A 27,078-nucleotide genomic window follows, 5' to 3' on the forward strand; every position below is an offset into this window, starting at 1 on the left:
ATTTTAGGTCTTAAAAAGAGGAACCTACAAAATAAACTTCCCATGGAACAATCTTCACAAATCAAGTCGTCATAGTTCAAGCATGCTGAGGACCTCGTTCTGTCTTCAATCGCATTCAACTTTTGTCACTGTTGCCAATCTGCATGTGGGCCACTAGCATTCATGCCAACACCACTGGGCCAACATTTACTGGGGGCTTAAGTTCGTTTTGGCAAAATGTCCTGTGGTTTCACAAAAAGTCACACAGTCAAAGTCATCTAAACTAAAATAGCAGGAGATTGTGACAGAGCGAAAGAGAGCAACACAAAGACAACCCAACGAAAATTTGTGACACAAAAAGGAAAAAAGAAGAAGAAAGTAACTCAACACAACATTCTTAGCATTAATATTTGAAGTCATATAACGATTTGACGTTGATAACCATTTGGATGCCAACAACTTTTCTGGCTAATGCCCTCGCCCATAAAAACACAAATCCTGGCAAAATGAACATTTAGCCACGAACACCGAAAACGAAACACAAGCGGGTGTTTGGACATTAAGTTGGCATTGAAGGGGGGAAAACAACAGAAAACCCGAAAAAAAAAGAAAAACAAAACAAAAATGAAAGGATTTTCTCTGGTTTTAAACAAAACCGGCTTAACGAGTACATCAATTGACTTTAAACACGACAGGAGTGTCAAACGACAGCGCCAATCCCCTACCCCACAGCAACATCCATTAGCAGCTAAACTCAGGAAGAATATGCCCGCAGACTGTGCCCAGGTGCATGACGGTGGTAATAATCACTCGGGAGATTTGGAAGATCTCAAAATTGATAATTTTCAAAATGACACAATGACAAAGCCAACAACAACAACAACAAACACAGCAACGGCAACAATAACTTATGAGCGTTGGAAAACCAAGCGAAAAACTGACATTTGCCACGAGGCCGCAGCCAGCAGTTCTGGCAAATCGTCCAAAGTGATTAGAAACACTGCCTGTTTAATAAATCCTGCAAAGCCAACAAGCCAGCAGAAGTGCCAAGGACAACAAAAGTACGACAACACCTTGCTTTGGCAACAGCAACGATGTCGGCAAGAAACACTGGATCAAACCCCGCCACAAGTTGGTAACTTTAATTTACAGCCGTCGTTGGCAAAGTCATCTCTGTTGGCGGTAAATGTTGTCAATGGTAGTAACACTAATCTCAAAGAGGATTCCGTAAAAGAGTCACCATTACCACGAACAACAACAACAGCAGCAGCAGCAACAACAACGATAAACACCACCTCCACCACCACCACTACTGCGAAGGCAAACCGAAAAACGTCAAACCAAGTCTCATCAAAATCTGTGCCGGCAGCAACCACCATTAACACCTCCAAGAGTAATTTTTCCCACCAGCAATGTCAGAGGCAACACCTTGACAACCTACAACTCCAACACCACCAGGAACAACAGCAACAAAAGCAATATAAACATCTTCAATTGCCCAAACAAAGAAGCAGCAGCTGCAGTAAATTTTCAAGGCTATCCTCATTACTGCTGCTGCTGAGAAGATTTCTAAAGACAATTACAGCTGTTATGGTAGCAGGAACTCTCCCCGCAACCACCACCACCACCACGTCCCCCACAACTGTCAATCGCACAATGCCGTCAAATAACACCGCCAGTCATCATCATAAACGGAAAACTCCAATTGCCCTCAACTCCTCTTCGACAAAAAAATCATGGCACCTGTCTGGCACTCCATCACCCACTGTTCTCTCATCACCCAGCTGTCTAACACTCTTCTGTTTCGCCACCATGCTGCTAATTTTTCTCTGCCCTTCATCGCAAGCGCTGCGTTTGGCCGGTGGCACAAGTAAATCATCGTCGGCCAATAAGGAACAACTTTATATCGGTCTCATTGCGCCCCATACGAATTTCGGCAAACGTGAATATCTGCGGGCCATCCACACAGCGGTTAGTGGTCTGAATAAGACACGTGGTGCGAAATTAACATTCTTTAAAGATTATCAATTTGAGCCACGGAATATACGCTTCGACATGATGTCCTTAACACCAAGTCCAACGGGTAAGTAGTAGTGGCAAGCAGCCAACCAACCGACCAACTAACCTACCAATGCTGCAAATGATGTCGCATTAATATTCAGGCCATGTTCGACAATCACAGTTTGTGATTGAGCCAATACACTAACTCCATTACAGACACACACACACACACACACATGCTAGCATGCTGGCTGGCCATCATCAATTTGGGGAGGAATTGAATTTTTCAAAATAAAAAAAATAAAAAAAATATTGTTGTTGTAGAGTACAATGACAAAATATTTTGTCAGACATCAATTATTATGTTTTATAATTAACAATAAATAATTGGATAATGGAAGAGTGATTTTGTTTCAATTTTGTTTGCGAAGAGATTAAATTTTAAACAATTTTTAAAAATGGAATTTTATGGTGATTTTTCGGAAAATATTTAAGGTTGAATGTTGAAAATATAGCTAAAAAAATCAAGCAATATTCGAAAAATTGGGAATTTTTATATGATGTGAAAAAATAACACGGGGAAGTCTTACCGCTTTTAGTCTACTTAGAACCATTTGTTAGCGATTTGCCCTCAAATAAGACATTAGCTTTGTTACTTTACGTGTAAAAATCATCAACTTTTTCCAGTATTCACATAATTTAACCAAAGGCGTATTCAAAAAAAAAAAAATAAATAAATAAATAAAAAAAAAAAATAAAAATTATGATAATAATAAAATAAACAAGTAAGCAAAGGCTATAATCGTGTGGACCGACCATGTGATACCCTACAACACCACAACATGGTTGAAGTCCTCTTATGTCCAAAGATTTCGCTTTTGAAATTATGTCACGGAGCACTGCCCAGATATTACCCTTAGCATTATGAACAGAGGCATTTGTCCAATATTTAAACACTCCGTCGTGCTGTTAGTTGTTGTGCATTTTATAGCTAAATATAATCCAGTAGTCATCCAAAATTCTACGATTCTTCCCTGTCCATAACTCTCTTTTGAAGCGTGTCGATTGACTTCAATTGTGTGATCAGTTAATTTTTTTCTGTTTTTGGTCCATTTAAACACCCAAATATATTGCGGACATCTTTGTAAACAATAGGCCTAACCCTTCTGAGCCTAACCTTGATTTTTTAGATTTTATTCATTTATAACAAAAGGGCATTCTGAATTGACAATTTTTTTCAATATCGGTCCAGCCAATGTTGAGATATAAGCATTCTAGCTAACATCCCCTTCCTTTGTAAATACACATTGCATATATTTCGCTATATATATCCGATATATTTACTATCGGCATCTACGTAACTGTAAGAATTGTAGTTTTCGTCTATTTGTGATTTCGCCGGGATTAAAAATATTCGCTGTTTAATGGAATATTTGACTATTATTTTACAAAAATGTTAAGGTCTATTTCACCCACTAAATATTACCCGATGATCATCAAAATTGGAAGGCTTCTGCCCAGCCTAAGCTCTAGCCCCATGCTAACTTCCGCGTCGATTGGTCTTCATTTTTTGGTCCATATCAAACCCTATATATTATATGATCGGGCCATATTTGCGACCTGTAGAGTGATTACAAATTAACATGAACAGACGGACATACATAGCAAGATCAACTCAGCTCGGCGATGTAGGAAGATCTATACATACTTTCCTATGTGGGAAATCAATATTTTGAGGTGTTACATAATTTTTGGCCCAATCAAACTTATAATACCCACAACACATAGTGTTGTAGGGTATAATAAATAAATAAATAAAATCCCTTAAAAAATCTGTCAAAGTCAAAATAGGTAGTCGCCTTTATATTGGGGTCTATACGTTGATGTGGGCCTGCATATGCAACCTTTGTCATAGGTCATGCAAATATGAAACAAAAAAAAAAAAATCCGGTGAAAATCATCAACATGCGGAATATATGGAGTTACCGTTATATGGGGGCCCTGCTAGACCTGCATAGAGAATTTCATGTCACAGGCTATAGTACCTATTAGGAACTACAAATACGAAATTTCAAATAATTTCGGGGAATATTGTATCATAAATAATCAAAATACTGAATATAGGGAGGTACCCATATATGTGACCTATACGAAGACCTGGACCAGCTTGAGCAATTTTTTATCATAGTCTGTGGTATCCATTACGAACCCTATCTACGAAATTTGAAACAATTCAGATGAATAATGTTCCTAAAACATCAAAATACCGAATATCGGGGGATACCGTTGTATGGGGGCTATACGATACCGTAGACTTATTTAGGCAATTCTCTTCCGGGGGGTAAGGTGATCAGAATTAACTTCTGGTGTGGATTCTCAGACAATTCCATTGACAATTGAAGCTAAAACCATCGAAATATCGAATATTGGGAGGTACCGTTATATGGGGGATATACGATATGTTAGACCTGGATAGACAATACTCTTTCAGGGTGTAAAGTAGAGGGTGAGCTAAAAAACTGCAACAAAGTCAAACGCCATAATTTCTTTTTTTTAATTTTATTAAACGTCGGAAATAGCATAAAATTTTCGAATATGTTTAGATTTCTTCAAATTGGTAACCTTTGGCACGAATTGTGGCCTTCAATCGGCCAATGAAACCGTCACATGCTGCCCGAATGTTGCTCTGCGGTATTTTGGCCCAATCCCGGCGAAGCGCTTGCTTGAGGTGATCGTCACTTTGGTATTTTTTAGTGTCAATCTTGCTTTCCAAAATATTCCAGACACAATAGTCCAACGGATTGGTATCCGGAGATTTTGATGGCCATTGTGCGCTGGAAATGAAGAGAGGAACCCTATTTTGTAACCATTCTTGGGTGGTGCGTGCTAAGTGCGATGATGCTGAGTCCTGTTGGAATGTCCAAGGTCTTCGCTAAAATGTTCGCGTGCCCAAGGCTTTAATACACCCTCCAGAATATTTTCGATTAGTACGAGCGAAGAGCGACCATTGGCTGTTATGGCGGCCTACACCATCACCATGGCCGCCGCTTGAGTTCTGGTGGCCAACCGAAGGTACACATTTTCAGCTGACCTCTTTGGCAAGTAAACACGACCATTTTATTTGTTTACAATCTGCTGAACATTCGTTCCTCATCGGAGAAAATCAAATTCGGTAGTTCACCACTTTTGGCCAAGCCAAGCAGCTCTTTTGGGTCTATTTTCATCCTGTTGTGGTGTAAGTTCTTGCACTTGTTGAAATTTCAATGGCTTTGCCCCGAGCTAATATTTTAATATTTGACGAATATAATATTGTTCAGCTCACGAGCCATTTTTCGGCCACTGCGACGCGGGTTTCGATTCCAGCCAACTATAAAGAAATCACACTATCACGCTTAAGTTCCATCACTAATAACTTTTTTTCTGGTAAATTCTCACCAAAATGCTTCTGTACGCTTATAAACAATATAATGAGCCGTCACATGACTAATTTTAACAGCTGTCGGACGAGTGGCTTAGAAATGACAGCAGTCTGTAATTGGTTGCAGTTTTTTTTTTTTTTATCGCACCCAGTATGTATGGGTTTTTTTATGTACCTATTTATCGATCAGTTATAGATAGAGCCTTTAAAATTGGAATGTGTATAGCTCCCACACATATTTTTTACACCCTATGAGCAAAACATGCCTCATATTTTTGGACTAAATCTGTCTTTCTGGCTGGTGCGCACGATAGCTTTTGAAGGAGGTATCCGATTTGGTCCCAATATGGTACATGGTAATATTATGACCAAACTTAAATCAAGTTCGGAAATGGGCAATATCATTCCACTCCTTCTGGTAACAACATTGCTTTCTGACAAAAAATTCGTGGATTTTTAATCATCCGAAAAATGTGGATTTAGCACTTAAGAAACATCATGCCTTTTTATCGTTCATGGTAAGTCTATATACGTTAACAGAATGTTATATGTATATATCTGCAACAGTTCTAACTTTTTTCATTTTCCATTACTAAATGATATCCATAAAGTACAAAAATAATCTCATCGCTATCAACCAATCCTGCTCCATGACTACAGCTTACAATTACCTTTTAAAACGGATGATAACCATAATTCGATTAAACCCACCATTTTTACGTCATCAGTTTTAACGGGGCTCTGATTATGCGTTACTTAATGCTGTTACCTTCAGTTTTTCTTAAGCAGCAGAAGGTTTTACTGCCAATGGACCAGTGTGGGATGGCAGGATGGTTGCTTACAAGCAGCCGCAGCAGTAACAACATTCATGGGAGGGTTTTACGCCCACCCTTTAACGGATATGCGTTTCCGGTTGTTGTTATAATTATGCTCTCATTTATGGCAAGACATTCAGTGTTTTTTTGTGCATAGGAATTTTTCTATTCGCTTTTGTCTTCTTTTCTAAACATTGCTCTAAAGCCTGCAGGTTTCCCAACCATCATTGTCGTATCTTTAATATTTATGGGGAATTTAGTTTTTTTAATATAGGTTCTTATATTTTATGTATATGGAGATAGTTAGTGGCAAAGGGGGTTTGCACAAACACACCTTCAGTTGAATAACACTTGTTTTTTATTTTCTTATTAGGAAATGGTATGAAGACGGCAATGTAGGGAGAGTACAAACGTAAGAAATCCGATGAAAAATTCCAAATTCTGTTACATTTATTACTTATATTTAGCACAAGTTGCAACAAACCTTGAAGTAATCAACAGAACATATTTCGAAGCTAAAACCATTAAAGGAAGCCTTAAAGTCGGGCGAGGCTGACTTTATGATACCCTACACCACTTTGCTAATTTAGTAGAGTTCCGCATAACAATTAAATGTTTTTGTGGGAGAATTCAATCATACACGCTATGATTATAATTATAATTTAAAGTTCAAAGGACTAATATGCCGAAGCATTTGTATCTTTTAAATTCGGACTTGTATTGCCCATTTGGTGCACAATTAATTTTAAATCGGATAAAGATATATATAATCTAAACCGATCTTGATATAATTTGGCAAAGATATTTCTGAGCTGTATTTCATATATTTCCCTGAATATCGTTATTACGGAGTGCATATTAGGGCTGTGGGTAAGAAATGTAACAAATCGGATGAACCGTATATATGGGAGCTATATCTATATCTGAACCGATCTTCACCAAATTTGACATACTAGCTTCTAGACTCAATTCGGTCGTAAGTGCCAAATTCCATCCCATTTGGAAAAATATTAGACGTTTGGTGCACCATAAAAAATAAATCGGACGAAGTTATATATGGAAGCTATATCTAAATCTGAACCGATCTCGATAAAATTTAGCAAATGTATTTCTGAGCTGTATTTGATATATTTCCCCAAATATTGTTGTTGCAGAGTGTATATTACGGCTGTGGAGGACAAAAATAACAAACCGGATGAACAATATATATGAGACCTATAGCTATATCTGAACCGATTTCGACCAAATTTGGCATACTTATTTTCAGGCCTAATTTGGTTGTATATATATGGACGAAGATATATATGGGAGCTATATCTAAATTTTGATTATCTCCAATTTCAATAGGGTTCGTCCTTGGGCCAAACAAATGATCTGTGCAAAATTTCATCTGAATCAGGCAATAAATGTGACTTTGTTTACAAAAATACATGGACAGACGGACGGACGGACATGCATAAATCGACTCAGAATGTGATTCTATGCATATCATCAAAAGGAACTATGGGTCTATCTCGTTTCCTTTTGCCTGTTACAAACAAATGCACAAATACATAATACATACCTTGTGGTGTAGGGTATAAAAAGCATGTTGGAACAAATCTAAAATTTTAATTTGGACTTTTCTCTGAAATAGTAGTGGGCACTTGCTAGTATTTTTATAAAGCTAACAACAAGTTCAAAGATGGACCATGTCGGTACATTATTATGCTGAGCGCTATATATCAGTGGACAAACCAATTAGTACTACTGAATTTTTGCACTCCTCTGTTGGGTGTAAAATTCTATAGCACATTTTCGAAACCATCTTCCCCTCCACTGGACGAATTTGCCCTCGTGTGAGCAGCCACTCAATTTATTTCAGTGTTGTTTTTTAAGTGTCTGCAAACAGCTCAAAATTGCGTTGTCTCCATGGCACTAATATCATCGCTACCATTATGATATACTAACACAATGACAACAACGAGAACGACACCAACGTCATCATCATCAGCATCATCATACCAGAGCTCTGCCACGTAACAGCGAATCCACCATTAAAACCGTAAAAAAAAAACACTGGAAGCCATCTGTTTTCCTCGTTCTTTTCGCTTCGGGGGGCAATGTCTTAAATGGAATTTACTTTAAAGTCGCTACATTAGGGTTGCAGGGCCAAAGAATGGATTTGCTGCTCGCTATTGTTCAATTGTTTGTTTAGCAGAAATTTCATTATGCCATCGATAAGAGTTTTTCAAATGACATTTCATAGATAATGAAATTTGTGTCTAGGATCTGATGTAGCAGTTTTTTTTTCTCGTTTTAGTTATATATTTTTTTTTTTTCAAAATTTTTATTTATCTGGAAGTTCATACATATCTCTTTGTGTGTGTGTGTGTATGTATTTATTCTTTGGAGAGTGAGTAAACAATTTTAAAATGGTATTGGGAATTAGAAATTGCCATCGAAGTACAGGACCATGGCAATGATGATGAGTATGGTGATAAGTTTGTTTAAATGGAAAGTGAACATAAATGCTATGTAAATTAAGGGGACAAATCCTGCAAGTGAATGTTTATTTATTGATTTAGCGGAGAAAAGTGTTTTCTTCCCCACTTCAATTTCCAAAATGGAATTGGAAATTAGATTTAGGGCAAAACAGAAGACAACCTCATAAAGTAAAAAAATCGAAATCGAGATCAAGCCAGAGGCAGAGTGAATGGAAGACTGATATATAAATTAGTTCTTGGTTTGTAGGAGAATATATACCATTTAATGAATATGAATATATTACCCTCGAAAGATATGACTTGCATTGCATTTAAGTATTAAAAAATTAAGAAAATTTCTTAATAAACCACAAAACGAAATTTTTTTCTCCACTCAGAAAAATTTTTAGTTCCAGAAAAGGTTTTTATACCCTACAACATTATGTGTTGGGGGTATTATAAGTTTGATTGGGTCAAAAATTATGTTTATCACCACGAAATATTGGTTTCCCTCATAGGAAAATACATATGGATCTTCCTATCTCGCCGAGCTGAGTCGATCTAGCTATGTTTGTCCGTCTGTCCATGTTAATTTGTAATCAAGCTACAGGTCGCAATTATGGCCCGATTCCCACGAAATTGAAAATGGAGGTAAGGTTAGGGTCAGAATAGAATCGTATTGTTTTTGGAGATGATCGCAAAATATTTAGGGGTTGAAATGGACCAAAAACAGAAAAAATACTTGATTTTGCAGTTGCTTTACTGGCCACAATTATAGACCAATCGGCGCGGAATTTTGCATGAAGTTAGAAGTTAAGGACTGGGAAGAAACGTACAAATTTGGATGGTCATCGGACCACATTTAGTGGGTAAAATAGACCATAACTTTTTTTTATAAAAAATACGACATTTTCCACTAAACCGGGAATATTTTTAATCCTGGCGAAATCACAAATACACGAAAATGTCACTTCTGACCGTTACATTGATGCTCATATCCAAAATCTCGCATATATAGCAAAATATATACAATCTCATATATCAAAAAAGGGAATGTTAGTTAGATCGCTGATAAGTCAAGAGCCGCTGGACTTGCCAGAAAAGGATAAAATCAAAGAAAATCGCGTAAAAATCCGCCAATAAAAAGTGAGTATTTTTTTAAATCCTACTGTTATGGAGATTTAAATTCGGACCAAAAAAATATTTTCCTGAAAGAGGGAAGAAGTCGAGCATATTGGATGACCATTGGATTATACTTAGCTGTAAAATGGACCGTAGCTTTTGTGAATTATTTTCGAATACATAACACGGCGGAATGCGTAAATAAGGGTAACATCTGGGCAGGCCTCTACGACATTATTTCAAAATCGAAATCTTCCAAAATGAATTTGAACATAAGGGGCTTCCAACATATTGTAGTGTTGTAGGGTATCACATGGTCGGCCCCGCACGACTATAGCCTTTGCTTACTTGTTCTGTCATGCGTTCAATTGATGTGGGACTTCTTAATTTTGGGTGAAAGAATTGATGAGCTATTTGGAAATGAAAAAAAAAAACTATACTTTAAATATTTTTAAAATTTTTTACAGCTACTGAGATGGGATTTCATTAAATTTCATTTCCGACATAAAAAATAATAAAAATTTGTTTTTTTTTATAAATGTCTTTTTGAACTGTTTCCAAAAAGAAACAAAAAGTACTAAGTGAATTTTATTTTTTTGAACAATTCCAGTTCTATGGTTTCAAAACTATATAGCAAAAACAAGAGGTTTTTAGTGTTCAGAGACTCATAATGAAATTTGATTTTGGAAATTATTCTATTACGAGCCACCTATTTCCTCTAGTATTAAATTTTTAGCGCATTTTACTACTTTTCATAATATTTTGGTACGAATCTCCAAAAGCTCAACCTTATCACACGCCTTTGCACCCAGACTGGCCCTCTAGTTACAGCCGGTTTGTATGGGCGTAAATATGCGGAATTCGGACCTTGTGTAACTAGATTTTGAGTTACGAATTTCTACTGTTTTTAGTTTCTGCAAAAATATTAATGGAAGTCGGACAATAATCTTTGAGAGTTATAACTGAAAATTTTTATTTTTGGCGTGGAGTGGATGTCTTTCAAATGTCTTCTCCCTATAGATGACCCATTAAACATCCTCTCCTTATTTAAGTTATTTTATAGGTCTTTTCTCTATACAAGACCTTTTAAAGGTCGTCGGAAGTCATTCCATATATCTTCTGCACATAGAAAACCTTTCAAAGGAGAGCAGATTTCTCAAAGGTCCTTATTCTATAAAAGACCTATTGACGGTCTTATGTCTTTAGAAAACCTTTTTTTAAATCTTCTTCTTTTCTTTCAAAGGTCTTCTGCCTGTGAATGTCCATAAAATGTCTTCTTTTTATAGAAAAAATTCCATAGGTCTTATGTCAATATCTTAAAATACAATCTACCTATGGAAGACAACTAATAGGAAATAGATCAGTTCTAATATACAGGGTGAGATAAAAAACATTGCAACTAACTTCAGACTGCTGTCATTTCTAAGCCAGTCGTCCGATAGCTGTTAAAATTATTCCAGTGATAGCGCATCATAGTGAACATTTTGATGAGAAAAAAGTTATTCGTGATTGAATTCAAGCTTGATAGTGTGATTTCTTTATATTTGGCTGGAAAACCAAAAGTGGCTATCGTTAGAGCACTCCAGCATTTAAATGTGAATAAATCTTTTGTGTCTCGTACTATCGCTCGTTACCGTGATACTGGTAGCACAGCTCGATGTCATGGAAGTGGACGGAAGAAAATAGCAACACCAGCAGAAATGGTTCGAAAAGTAAAGAAGCGACTTGATCGAAACCCGCGTTGCAGTTGCCGAAAAATGGCTCGTAAGCTGAACATATCGCAGTATTCCATTCGGCAAATATTAAGCTAAAGAGTTGCTTCGCTAGGCCGAAAGTGGTGAACTGTCGACTTGGGTTTTTTTCGATGAGAATACATTCGTTGTCCAGCATTTTGTAAACAAAAAAAATTATCGTGTTTGCTTGCCAAAGAGGTCGATTGGGCACTAGGCACCTCAAGCGCGGGCCATAATGATGGTGTGGACAGCCAAAACAGCCGATGGTCGCTCTCCGCTCGTATTATTCGACAGTGGCATCATCGCGAAAATATTCTGGAGGGTGTATTAAAGCCTTGAGCACGCAAACATTTTGGCCGCAGACCTTGGACATTCCAACAGGACTCAGTACCATCGCAGTCAGCACGCGCCACCCAAGAATGGTTACAAAATGAGGTTCCTCGCTTCATTTCCAGCGCACAATGGCCACCAATACCAATCCGTTGGACTATTGTGTCCAACGTTGGACTATTGTGTCTCCGAATACCGATCCGTTGGACTATTGTGTCTGGAGTATTTTGGAAAGCAAGGTTGGCACTAAAAAATACCAAAGTGTCGATCACCTCAAGCATACGCTTCGTCGGGAATGAGCCAAAATAAAGCAGAGCAGAGAAGAGTCTTTAGGTACATTATTTCTGTATTAAATATTTTATATGCATACTTTATTTAGAGGGCTTTCAATGGTTATACACGTATTCATTTAATAACAAGTAAGCAAAGGCTATAGTCGTGCGGGGCCGACCATGTGATACGGTACAACACTACAGGGTTGCCCATATTCGACGGACCCATCTGGCAACGCCATAACTTTTGACAGAGATGTCACATCGCTTAATGACATACCGCGTTTGAAGCGTCAGTCCAAGCAGATTTTTACCATGAACCGATACACGCCACGCGAAATAGTTGAAATTTACATTCAACAGAAGAAGTCAATTGTGAAAACTCATCGTGCTTTTAAAACATTAAAAAATATGAGAAGTGCGCCTTTTAAGAACACCATTTAGCGTTTATACGAAAATTTTTCGACTGATAAGGCTCTTTCTAGTCCGAAGCGGCCATATAAAAGTCGACCAAGGCGATCGGCCGAGAATATTGGTTTTTGGCTCATTTGAACCGCTAAATATTTTGCGATCATCACGAAAAGCAAGATGCCCCTCTGTATCTCCAAATTTAGACTCATCTATATGATTTTGGCTATATCGTCAACGAAGTCAGAATAAAAAAGGCAGAAGTTCGCATTTTGTGTATTTCGGATATCGCCTGTAAATAATGCTGTTATTCTTTCACACAAAAGTAGTGGTCCATTCTACTTGCTTTTCTAAACTCAAACTTCATGCGAGATTTCATGTCCTGTGATTTCTATTAGCGACCTTATAACGGCTGCAAAATCAGGATTATTTTTAGTTGTTGGTCTATTCCAACTCCTAAATATATTGCGGACATCTTTGAAAACAATAGGCCTAGCCCTTCTGAGCCTAACACTTGTGAAAATTTTCGTGAGGATCGGACGATAATTGCAATCTGTATATAATAACCCCAACTTGTGTTGTAAGGTGAAAAAATATTACAAAATATACACTTCAATATTATAAGTCAAAATAAAAAAAACGGATGCGATAAAAAATATGAAAAAATAAAAAATGTCACAAAATACTACAAAATTAATATCAATATCATTACAGGCGTCTTTTTAAGCGATTTTTTTTTAGATTTCATACTTTTATGCCAAGAGGGGCATTCTGAATTGACAAAATTTGTCAAAATAGGTCCAGCCATTCTTGAGATATAAGCATTCTAGCTAACATCCCCTTCCTATGTATATATACATTGTATATATTTCGCTATATATATCCGATGTATTTACTATTGGCATCTACGTAACGGTCAGAATTGACCTTTTCGTCTATTCGTGATTTCGCCGGGACTGAAAATATCCACGGTTTAGTAGAAAATTTGACTTTTATTTAATAAAAATGTTATGGTCTATTTCACCCACTAAATTAATCCCGATGACCATAAAAATTGGAAGACTTCTGCCCAACACATAGTCTTGTAGGGTATAAAAATAATTTTAAATTTATTCTCTCTGTGGTAAGATACCTTTAAAAGACTTTTGAAAAGTATCCATGTAGAAGTTTCCAAACAATTATAGAAACTATATCAAATGTCTACTGTCCATAGAAAGCATATGGATAGAAATCTTCTCAATAACCTGTCTTTATTGTATAAAAGTCGTGTTTCTGCCTATGGATTACCCTATTAAAACTATTAAAAATCATAATTTTTTAAACTCTTCACAGAGGTTTTCTATCTTTTGAGAATATTTCTCAGATCTGCTGTCCATAGATGCTTTATGAAACTCTTGTTGTCCATTGAGGACCTCTCAGATGTCTCGTGTAGTTCCATTTTCTTCCTTCAATGTCTATAGATTTCATGTCATCCTTCCAGTAATAACCTATTTTCAGATTCATTTACCATTTGGCATTCCTTTCACTTTCCGAATTCTGGGAAATATATGTGACATGCAATATTTTGACTTTTAAGATTCCGTTATTGACAATTCATTTCACAATTCCAGCGTTTATTATCTCCGCCATAATGCTAATGAAAATTCTTCAACTCTTTTGTCAAGTTGTAAAAATGTAATTAAAATCTCGTTGCAATAAACGGATCTCCATTTGACCGATGATAATTCCCTTTTAAACCGAGATGGAAATACAAAAAAAAAAGCTGGACACTTGGTACACGTTCAGCTATTAAAGGCAATGAAATATTAATACCAGCTTCCTGGAGTTGTGTAAATACCGGTGAACAATTAACGGGGATACAAATACACACAAAGAGGAAAAAATGTTGAACGTAAACGTACATGCTTTCTACTTATCAGTTAAATTATCGTGGATTAAATAGGAAAAAATGGAAAAGCACCAGGATGCTGTACTTTCAATTATTCTTGTTGCTGTTGATGTTTTTTATTCGACCTGTTTTACACTTCATTTGATGTTGAGCCTAACCAATGTTTTTTTTTTTATACCATTGCTCAGTCATTGGAATAAAAACAATTTCAGTTGATACCACTCGACAGTTTCCGCAACCCGGCCAACCACTAGCATCACAATTATTCACATCGTTGTCATCATCTAGTACATATCTATTCCACCTCCAGCCACCCATCCAAACACCCTTCAATTTATGTTAATCTCTTGGGCATTATTTCGCATAATCACTTTTAAATTGAACGCAATAATACTTCTGCAGGCTTCCCTCGTTCTGTCTGCTTTTTATACCCTACACCACCACATACTTGTAAGGGTATTATGTATTTGTGCATTTGTTTGCAACATGGAGAAGGAAACGAGATAGACCCATAGTTCCTTTTGGTGATCAGCTTAGAATCACATTTTGAGTCGATTGCATGTCCGACCGTCTGTCCGCCCGTTCGTCTGTCTGTCTGTCCATGTATTTTTATAAAAAAAATGCAGGTGGCATTTACTATTCGATTTAGATGAAATTTTCTAAATAACATTTGTTTGCCTCAAGGACGAACCCTATTGAAATTGGTGAAAATCGGTCCACATTTAGATATAGCTCCCATATATATCTTCATCCGATTTTAGGTTTCTTGTGCATCAAATGGCTTATATCAGTCCAAATGGTGTGAATTTTGCTGCATCCGATCGAATTCAGCCTACAAGCATGTGCTTCAAATTTGGTGAAAATCGGTTCTGATATAGCTATAGCTTCCATATATATGTTTCACCCGATTTTGGTGTTTAAATCCCTTACATTCGTTATATGCACTCCACAAGAGTGATATTTATCACCAGATATTAGATACAGAATAGCAATTCATAGATCAATTTTTTTTCAAGTTCGGGTCAGATTTGGATATAGCTCCAATGTATATCTTCGTCCGATTTTAGGTTTCTTGTGCACCAAATGGCTAATTTCAGCCAAAATTGTGTGAAATGTTGCACTTCCAATCGAATTCATTCAAGAAGTTAATACTTAAAATTTGTTGAAAATCGGTTCAGATATAGCTATAGCTCCAATATATATGTTTCATCCGATTAGGTCTATAAGTCCCTGACCTTCCTAGCCGCAACCGTAATATTTGGTACCAGAAATCAAGTACAGCCCAGAAGTAGTTGTTTTAAATTTTATCGAAATCGGTTCAGATTTGGATATAGCTCCCATATATAACTAGGGGCGATTTCGGGTTAATTGAGCACTAAATAGCCAATATCAACCCGAAGTTTGCCGCATTCCGTTTGTAACATCCTTAAATAGTCGTCGTAGACCCCATAAAGTATATATATTCATAATCAGCATAAAATTTTAAGTCGATTTAACGATGTCCGTCTGTCTGTCTGTCTGTCCGTCTGTTGAAATCACGATACAGCCCACATTATTTGACGTAGAGCGCCAAAATTTAGCAGAGCAATTTGTATTATATCTAGGATGATTGGTATTGAAAATGAGATATATCGGTCCACGTTCTGGTACAGTCCCCATATAACGGTACCTCCCGATATTCGGAATTTTGATGATTTATGCCACATTTTTTCACGGATTTGTCTGAAAATTGGTATTTGTAGGTCATAACGGGTCTCTGTACGTGTGGCAAAACATTGCATGTATAGGTCCACGTTTTGGTATAGCCCCCATATAAAGGTACCTCCCGATATTCGGTATATTGATTATTTTTGCCGTATTTTTTCACGGATTTGTCTAAAAGTTGGTATTTGTAGGTTATAACGGGTTCCTGTACGTGTGGCAAAACATTGCATGTATAGGTCCACGTTTTGGTATAGCCCCCATATAAAGGTACCTCCCGATATTCGGTATTTTGATTATTTTTGCCACATTTTTTCACGGATTTGTCTAAAAGTTGGTATTTGTTGGTCATAATGCGTTTCAGCTCCGGTAGCGAAACATTGCATGTATAGGTCAACGTTTTGGTATAGCCCCCATATAACGGTACCTCCCAATATTCGGTATTTTGATGATTTTTGACACATTTTTTCACGAATTTCTCTGAAAATTGGTAGTTGTAGATCATAATGGGTCCCAGTTCGTGTGGCGAGTCATTGTAATTATCGGTCCACGTTTTGGTATAGCCCCCATATAACGGTACCTCCTGATATTCGGTAATTTGATGATTTTTGCCTCATTTTTTTCACGGATTTGTCTGAAAATTGGTATTTGTAGATCATAATGGGTTCTAGCTCCTTTGGGGATACATTGCATGTGTAGGTCCACGATTTGATATAGTCCCCATATAACGGTACCTCCCGATATTCGGCATTTTAATGGTTTTTGCCACATTTCTTCTAATGTTTCATTTACCCTAAGGTGGAGGGTATTACGAGTTAATGTTATAAAGATCGGTTCAGATTTGGATGCAGCTCCCATATCATGATCCCATTTCAGGTTTATTGTGCACCAATTGGCTGATGTTAGTCCAAATGGATTTTCGCACTTCAAATTTGCTCCCATATATATGTTTCATCAGATTTGGTGCTTAAATCTCTAACTTTCGGAATATCTACCATAATCATATTTTGTACCAGATATCTCATAAAGCTCAGAAATGCCTAATATGAACCTAGGGTATCATATAGTCGGTCCCGCCAAACTTTTAAGTTTTCCTTACTGGTTTCCATCTATCGAGTATTCTGTCATCCACTCTCACTCTCTCTCCCTCCGTTGCTCTTTGTGAAATATCCTGACATTTACATGCGAATTTATATGGATATTTATGTCGCCTTCCTGTTATCTCCTTTTTTCCCTGGCTTGCGCGAATAATGTTCGTCCATAACGTAAGTTTTAATTTTAAATTGCTTTTACACATTTCTTAATTGGATTATTGCAGAGAATTGGATTGGATTCGTTATTATGACAAGGGATGGGTGGATGTGAGGGCATTGCCATGACACAGTTTTGTTGTAACAAACAAATTATGATTTTCATAATAATCATATCAAAGTGAAAAAGATCGACCAAAGTAATTCCCATGAATTGTGGATCCAAAAATCGCTACTGGTAACCCTGGCCAGCAACCGTTAACGCACGAGCAAAAACCCCACAAAGAGAAAGGGTTCACAATTGCCATCTCCCCTCTTTACACCACAACTCCTTCAATACGCAATACCATTGGTTTGATGGCGACCCATCAAAGTCAGGCCACTTACCACCTCATTATTAGCTTTTTAAATTGTTAATTAAATATTTACGATTTTCCGTTTTGACTTTGAGCCCATTCTCAAACGCGAGCACACTCACACACACCACCACCAAGACACAGAAGAAGAAAGTATTAACCAAACACAAAAAAAAAAATGAGGCTGCCCGCCTAAAATAATCCCAAGTAAATTTGGATTTCTCAAGTAATGCCGTATTGTTTGATATTTACCTTTGTGGCTGGCTTTTCCTCTTTTGTTTCCTTGTACTTTATTTGTTATTTTCTTTGTTGAGTTCCCTTTTTTGTTCGAATGCCCCTTGACCTTTCGTCATTGTAAAATATTTGAAACAAACAAAGAGTTAATGCTGAGGGGATGCTTGCTTGTGGGATGGATATAAATGGGGCCTGGTGGTGGAAGTACTTAAAAAGTCGTTGACGAAAGAAAATATGACGTTTTTTTTTCAGAGAATTATGACATAATATTTACATGCTTCATAAACCCCCATTTCTTCCCAAATATAACTTTTGCATATTTACTATAGACAGAGGACATTTTACAAGTCATCCATCAGTTAAAGGTCTTCTAAAGAGAAAATGCTTTGGAAAAGACTTCTACAAACAGAAGATCTTTGAAAGGTCTTCCTAAGATAAAAGGTTTTTGAGAGGTATTCTATGTGTTAGAAGATTTTCTATTGAAGCAGACCGTTAAAACGTGTTTTATATGCCATTGCCATATATACAGGGTGAGATAAAAAAAATGCAACAAAGTCAAATGCCATAATTTTTACATCTTTTTTTTTTCAAATTTAATTGAATGAAACCAAAGAAGGTCGGAAATAGCATCAAGTTTTAGAATAAGTTTAGATTTGTTCAAATTGGTAACCTTTGGTACGAATTATGGCCTTCAAACGGCCAATAAAATCGTCACACGCTGCCCAAATGTTGCCTGTGGTATTTTGGCTCATTTCCGGCGAAGCGCTTGCTTGAGGTAATCGATACTTTGTATTTTTTTGTGCCAACCTTGCTTTTCAAAATACTCCAGGCACAATAGTCCAACGGATTGGTATTCGGAGATTTTGGAGGCCATTATGCGTTTGCAATGAAGCGAGGAACCTCAATTTGTAACCATTCTTTGGTTGTTGAGTGCGATGGTGCCCAAGGCTTTAATACATCCTCCATAATATTTTCGAGATAATATTCGGAATTTATTCTGATGCCGCGGGCGATTAATATGAGCGGAGAGCGACCATCGGCTGTTATGGCGGCCCACCACACCATCATCATGGCCGGCGCTTGAGTTCTGGTGGCCAACCGAAGGTGCACATTTTCAGCTGATCTCTTGGACAAGTAAACACGATCATTTTGTTTGTTTACTGCTGGACAACGAATGTTTTCTCATCGAAGAAAACCAAATTCGGCAGTTCATCACTTTCGGCCATCGAAGCAACTCTTTAGCTCTTTTGAGCTACTTTCTTCCTTTTGCAGTGTAAGTTCTTGCACTATTTGGAATTTCAATGGCCTTACCCCGAGTTCATTTTTCAATATTTGCTGAATGGAATATTGCTATATGTTCAGAACCATTTTCGACCACTGCGACGCGGGTTTCGATCAAGTGGCTTCTTTATTTTTGAACCATTTCTGCTGATGTTGCTGTTTTCTTCCGTCCACTTTCTTGACGTCAGGCTACGCTACCATTGTCACGAGCGATAGTACGAGGACAAAAGATTTATTCATATTTAAATGCTGGAGTGCTCTGACGATAGCCATTTGTGTTTTTCCAGCCAAATATAAGGACATCACACCATCACGCTTGAATTCCATCACGAATAACTTTCTTTCTGGAAAATTCTCACCAAAAAGCTTTTGTACGCTTGTAAACAATATAATGACAGCAGTCTGAACTTGGTTGCAGTTTTTTCAAATCACCCTGTATATACATCTTTTTTAAATAAAAAAAACTTTTAACCATTTTTGAAAAGAGAGTCCTCAAATGGCTTTCCGCTATCGAATATCTCCCAATGGTTTTTATACCCTACACCACAAGGTGGTCAGGGTATTATGTTTTTGTGCATTCGTTTGTAATAGGCAAAAGGAAACGATGTAGATCCATAGTTCATTTCGATGATCTGCATAGAATCATTTGATTGAGTCGATTTATGTATGTCCGTCCGTCCCTCCGTCTGTCCATGCATTTTTGTGAACAAAGTACAGTTCGCATTTATTACCCGATCCAGATGAAATTTTGCACAAATCATTTGTTTGGCCCAAGGACGAACCCTATTGAAATTGGAGATAATCGGTAAAAATTTAGATATAGCTCCCATATATATCTTTGTCGGATTTGCCAAACGTGTAATATCAGCCCGAATAGTATGGAATTTTGTGTATACATCCAAATTAGGCCTGAAAATAAGTATGCCAAATTTGATCGAAATCGGTTAAGATATACAGGGTTGCCCATATTCGACGGACCTTTGGGCCCATTCCAATCGACGAGGCTTGTCCGCAGGCAACATTCTTTGCGTCAATTGAATTTTGTACGGGAACAAATGCAAATCTATGCGAATAATCCGTTGTAAAGTGGACCGAGCCATGCCCAACTGCTGAGAACGGCGTTTTTGGGATGTTCTTGGGGACCTCTCAACACTGGCTCGTACGGCAGCGATACTCTCGGCCGATCGCCTTGGTCGACTTTTATATGGACTCTTCGGATTAGAAAGAGCCTTACCAGTCGAAAATTGTTCGTATAAACGCTTAATGGTGTTCTTAGAAGGCGCACTTCTCACATTTTTAATGTTTTAAAAGCACGTTGAGTTTTCACAATTGACTTCTTCTGTTGAATGTAAATTTCAACTATTTCAGAGCGCTCGCGTGGCGTGTATTGGTTCATGGTAAAAATCTGCTTGGACTGACGCTTCAAACGCGGTATGTCATTAAGCGATGTGACATCTCTGTCAAAAGTTATGGCGTTGCCAGATGGGTCCGTCGAATATGGGCAACCCTGTAGCTGTAGCTCCAATATATCCAATACATCCGATTTGTTATTTTAGTACTCTGCAGCCGTAATATGCACTCTTTAACAACAATATTTGGGGGAATATATCAAATGCAGCTCAGAAATACCTTTGCTAAATTTTATCGAGATCGGTTCCAATTTGATATACATATATCTTCCATATATAACTTCATCCGATTTACCTTTTGTTGGTTGGTTGGCTTGGTGCAGTCTAATATTTGCCCAAATGGGATGAAATTTGGCACTTACGACCGAATTGGATCTGGATGATCTAGTATGTCAAATTTGGTGAAGATCGGTTCAGATATAGCTATAGCTCCCATATATATTGTTCATCCGATTTGTTATATTTGTTACCCACAGCCGTAATATGCATTCTGTAATAACGATATTCAGGGAAATATATGAAATACACCTCAGAAATATCTTTGCCAAATTTTATCAAGATCGGTTCAAATTTGGAAATAGCTCCCATATATATCAAATGGGCAATACAAGTCTGAGTTTAAAAGACACAAATGCTTCGGCATATTTGGTCTTTTGAACTTTAAATTATAATTATAATCATAGCGCGTATGAGTGAATTCTCCCATAAAAACTTTTAATTGTTATGTGGAGCTCTACTAAATTAGCAAAGTGGTGTAGGGTATCATAAAGTCGGCCCCGCCAGGGACTTTCTTTACTGATTATTTCTTATGCTGCTTAAGGGGTCTTCCCTTTTTAGAATACCTATGATCTACGCGTGGTAGTCTCTCTTGCCCATATTCGACGGACCCATCTGGCAACGCCATAACTTTTGACAGAGATGTCCCATCGCTTAATGACATACCGCGTTTAAAGCGTCAGTCCAAGCAGATTTTTACCATGAACCAATAAAGGCCACGCGAGCGCTCTGAAATAGTTGAAATTTACATTCAACAGAAGAAGTCAATTGTGAAAACTCAACGTGCTTTTAAAACATTAAAAATGTGAGAAGTGCGCCTTCTAAGAACACCATTAAGCGTTTATACGAAAAATTTTCGACTGGTAAGGCTCTTTCTAATCCGAAGAGTCCATATAAAGGTCGACCAAGGCGATCGGCCGAGAATATCGCTGCCGTTCGAGCCAGAGTTGAGAGGTCCCCAAGAACATCCCAAAAACGCCGTTCTCAGCAGTTGGGCATGGCTCGGTCGACTTTACAACGGATTATTCGCATTGAATTGCATTTGTTCCCTTACAAAATTCAATTGACGCAAAGAATGTTGCCTGCGGACAAGCCTCGTCAATTGGAATGGGCCCATGGGTCCGTCGAATATGGGCAACCCTGTAATTGTCTGAAAATCCACAAAAGGAGTTCCTTGTGAATACTTTACACCCAGGAAAAGTATTGGCTATCTAGGTCCACGGTACCATATAACAGTACCTCGCGATATTCGGTATTTTGATGATTTTAGCTACATTTTTCAATGGAATTGTCTGAAAGTCCAAAGCAGAAGTTATTTCTGAGCACCTTACTCTCCGGATGAGAACTGCCCATATGGGTCCACGATATCGTATAGCCCCCATACACCGATACCCCCCGATGTATTTTAGGAACATTATTCAAAGGATTTTTTTTTAAATTTCGTATTAAGAGTTCGTAATGGAAACCACAGTCTCCAGGTAAAGATGCAATATTTAGTGAAATTGTTTGAAATCTCGTAATTGAAGTTCCTAATAGGTACTACAGCCTGTGACATAAAATTGGGCCGCCATATAACGGTAACTCCATATATTCCGAATGTTGATGATTTTCATCGGATTTTTTTTTTGTATTTTTTTTTTCGTTTCATATTTGTATGGCCTATGACAAAGGTTGCCTATGCAGGTCCACATCAACGTATAGACCACAATATAACGGCGACTACCTATATTATATATTCGGTATTTTTAAGATTTTGACAGAATTTTTTAAGGGATTTTATTTAGTTATTATTTTTTTATACCCTCTGCCATACTATAGAGGTTATATTAACTTTGTCATTCCGTTTGTAACTCCTCGAAATACTCATGTCAGACCTAAAAAAGTATATATATTCTTAATCTGCGTAAAATTCTAAGTCGATTTAGCGATGTCCGTCTGTCTGTCCGACTGTCTGTTGTAACCACGCTATCTTTCGAACGAATCGAGATAGAAAGCTTAAATGTTTCACATATGTTTATTTTTCCAGTAGGCAGGTTAAGTTCGTAAATGGGCCACGTTTTCATATAGCCGCCATATAACGGTAATTCCCGATATTTGGTATTTTGATGATTTTAGTGACATTATTCACCGGAATTGTTTCAAATTTGGTATTTGAAGTTCGAAATGGATACTACAGTCTAAGACAGAAAATTATCTGCATGTTCACGTCTTCGTATAGCCCCCATATAACGGTACCTCCCTATATTCGGTATTTTGATGAGTTTAGCAACGTTATTAACCGGAATTGTTTCAAATTTGGTATTTGAAGTTCGTAATGGATACTATGACAGAAAATTGTCGTCTTCGTATAGCCCCCATATAATGGTACCTTCCAAATATTCGTTATTTTGATGATTTTAGCGTCATTATTCACCGAAATCGTTTCAAATTACGTATTTAGAGTTCGTAATGGAAACTACAGTCTGCGACAGAAAAATGTCTATGCAGGTCCAGGTCTTCGTATAGGTCCGGCCCGGCCGAACTTACTGCTTTTTAACTGGTTTCTTTTAATTATTTTCCATGTGGATTAATGCTCCTAAAATGAATATCTTTTAAAGCTTTGTACATCTAGGGTCATTCACAGCACTTTCCCATAGAATTATCTTGTCATCGAGAGTAGATTACTTTAAGTGCAACCCCTATTTCGCATCCTTGTAATGCATTGTTATTCACGTACTTTCAATTATGCCCATTATTACACTCCGATAAACCACGTGTGGTCTCTGTAAGTAGATGCCACGCCATGCCATATGTCAAACGGTAAACAAATTAATAAACAAAACAATCTCAGTAATGCTTTTCTGCGCTTTATCCCCCACCATATTTTAATTGATGAGATTAAATTTCCATTTTATTTCCCTACCAAAAAAAAAAATTTCAACGCAACAATTTTAATTTGTTTATTTTGCAAAAATATCATTCATTTTTCATTCAGTTGCTCTTGATGCCATATTCAGGAAATAACAGATTCATGTACACCAACCACCATATATGTGTATGTGAGTGTGTAATGCAATTATTGCCGTTATCATAAATGTATTAAAAATGTTTAAAAATGTGTGTGTGTGTGTGATGCCATAACGATTGGCCTCTGCGGGTTCGCACAGCTCAAAATTATGAATGCGTTGCCGCTGGACATTGAATTGAACTGTGAATTGTTAATTATTTAAAATGTTTGGGGAATGGGTTGTAGCGGAGTGACTATAGCATTTCATGTCCGCCTGCATTTTTAAATAGATATTGCTCGTCATTTTAAATAAGTACCTGGCAATGTATATGTGTGTGGTTATCAACTAGGTCTGTTTTTTGTTGAATACATTCAAGTTTGATTATAGCATATGGTAATTTAGTAGAAATTCAATTGAATCATTTGATTGATTAATTATATTTGTTAAATTTGTATTTACCATGTAAATTTATATTTAATTAGCTCATTAGTAATTGAAATTGTTTGCAGGTGGTTTTTTTTCTCGGGGTTCGCAAAGTGCCATTGTAATATTTCTCCGCAAAATATATATTTTTTTTATCTAAGAACGAGGATAACGTTTTTTTACATACGGTTTGATTAGAAGTGGTTTGACCGTCAATAGGTCAACTTGTTTGAAAAATACTGTGGAAATTAATCTCATTCAATACAAAGGATCATAGATATAAAGTATATGTCCAAGGTAAATCAAGGGTGTTCAACAAGAGGTTTCATTTGAAATAATCAGTTAACATAACCAGTAAAGAAAGTCTAAAAGTCGGTCGGGGCCGATTTTATGATGCCCTACAGTAGTGTAGGAGAGCTTCACCTCACAATTAAAAGTTTTTATGGGAGAATTAAATCATACAAGCTATTAGTATGATTATAATTTAAAATTCAAAGAACTAAATATGCCGAATCATCTTTTCAATTCGGGCTTGTATTGCTCATTTGGTGCACAATTAACTTGAAATCGGACGAAGATATGTATGGGAGCTAGATCAAAATTTTTGACCGATTATCTCCAATTTCAATGGGTTCGTCCTTGAGCCAAACAAATGATTTGTGCAAAATTTCATCTGGATCGGACAATAAATGCGACCTGGACTTTGTTTACAAAAATACATGGACAGACGGACGGACATGCATAAATCGACTAAGAATGTGATTCTATGCAGATCATCAAAAGGAATTATAGATCTATCTCGTTTCTTTATGAAAGCTCCACAACCTTGTCTAATTCAACAAGCAAAATTTTCGCATCCCAAGTTTCAGAGCCCCAACAGTTATTTTTGAGATAAACCTTGCATTCTCAATGTGTGAGTGTTTAATTAATTTTATTGTCCGCCGGTGTTATTACACATTACACATATTTTTATTAACACAAGATCTGGTTGAAGATTTAATAACTCGTGCCTCCCCCAAAGGTTCGAAATTTTGAATAACCATGAAGCTCTTAAAACCATAAAAAGGGAATTGAACATCCCATTCTGTTCAAATTTCACACATCCCAATATTTCTTTTTAACAAGTAAAACATCATTAAGTTCGGCCGGGCCAAACTTTTAATACCCTCCACCTTAAGGTCAAAGAAACATAAGAAAAAATGTGGCAAAGACCATTAAAATGCCGAATATAGGGAGGTACCGTTATATGGGGGCTACACCAAAATGTAGACCTATAATTACAATGTTTTGCCACACGAACTAGGACCCATTATGACCCACAAATACCAATTTTTAGACAAATCAGTGAAAAAATGTGGCAAAAACCATCAAAATACCGCATATCGGGAAATATCGTTATATGGGGGCTATACCAAATCATGGACCCATACACGCAATGTTTCGCCACCGGAGCTGGAACCCATTATGACCACCAAATACCAATTTTCAGACAAATCCGTGAAAAAATGTGGCAAAAATCATAAAATTACCGAATATCGGGAGGTACCGTTATATGGGTGCTATACCACAATGTGGACCTATACATGCAATGTTTTGCCACACGCTCAGGGACCCGTTATGACCTACAAATACCAATTTTTAGACAAATCAGTGAAAAAATGTGGCAAAAATCATCAAATTACCGAATATCGGGAGGTACCGTTATATGGGGACTATACCAGAACGTGGACCGATATATCTCATTTTCAATACCAACCATCCTAGACGCAATGCAAATTGCTCTGCTAAATTTTGGAGCTCTACGTCAAATAATGTGGGTTGTATCGTGATTTCAACAGACAGACGGACAGACAGACAGACGGACATCGTTAAATCGACTTAGAATTTTATGCTGATTATGAATACATATATACTCTATGGGGTCTAAGACGAATATTTAAGGATGTTACAAACGGAATGACAAAGTTAATATACCCTCCTTTCCAAGGTGGTATAAAAATGGGTCATAATTTGGAATAACCCGAACTCTCATAAAATGCGAAATAAGCATAAGAATCATTCTAAGCTTCACACATTCCAATATTTCCACCAATACATGAAACTTTATGTATCTTAATTTTTCTGTTAACCTTAGATCTATTTTGTTCCACTCCTTCTTTCACTTTGGCTAGCTATCATTCCTATAGAACTGTAAATAAGAGTTCGATTTTCTTTAAAAATTGGATATCGCAATATTTTTATCTGTGTTAGGTGTAGACTTCTAAGGATATTGTCGGACCTAAATAAATATGATAAAAAATATTGCGATGTGCCAGGTTTGGACTATATCCATATATAGCAATTTGGATGTAAATAATCGCAGACTTATTTCGCTAGTTATGACAGATAAAAGAATTGAAATTTGTGAACTTTGTGGGTGAGATACCAGAAGAAATGGTCCGATCTCTACCATCTTTATTATAGATCTAGGGCTGATGGAAATATTGATATGTACCAAGTCTCAATGGAATCGGATGTTAATTTCGCGTTTTATGAGATTCATGTATATTCAAAATGTTCACCGTTCGTTGGGGAGGTACCAGAAGGAGTGGATCGATATATCCCATCATCACATCAGTTCTTGTGTTAGTAGAAATGATGGGATGTGTGAAATATGAAGAGAGTCAGATGCTAATTTCGTATTTTATAATCGTTGTCGTTATTCAAATTTTGACGCTTTGTGGGGGAGGT

General features: G+C 37.0%; 1 protein-coding gene across 1 annotated transcript in view; it reads left to right on the forward strand.

Annotated features, from left to right (window-relative positions):
- Positions 1-30: 30 nt before the first annotated feature.
- LOC101889342 (glutamate receptor ionotropic, NMDA 2C) overlaps positions 31-27,078 on the forward strand; it is a 266,640-nt gene continuing 239,592 nt past the window's right edge. The window contains exon 1 of the mRNA XM_020034675.2: positions 31-2,062. Coding sequence (XP_019890234.2) covers positions 604-2,062 — 1,459 coding nt within the window. The 5' untranslated portion in view covers positions 31-603. The remainder of the gene's footprint in view (positions 2,063-27,078) is intronic.

The sequence above is a fragment of the Musca domestica genome, unplaced genomic scaffold (assembly GCF_030504385.1).
Source record: "Musca domestica strain aabys unplaced genomic scaffold, Musca_domestica.polishedcontigs.V.1.1 2, whole genome shotgun sequence".
NCBI classification, from domain to species: Eukaryota; Metazoa; Arthropoda; class Insecta; order Diptera; family Muscidae; genus Musca; species Musca domestica.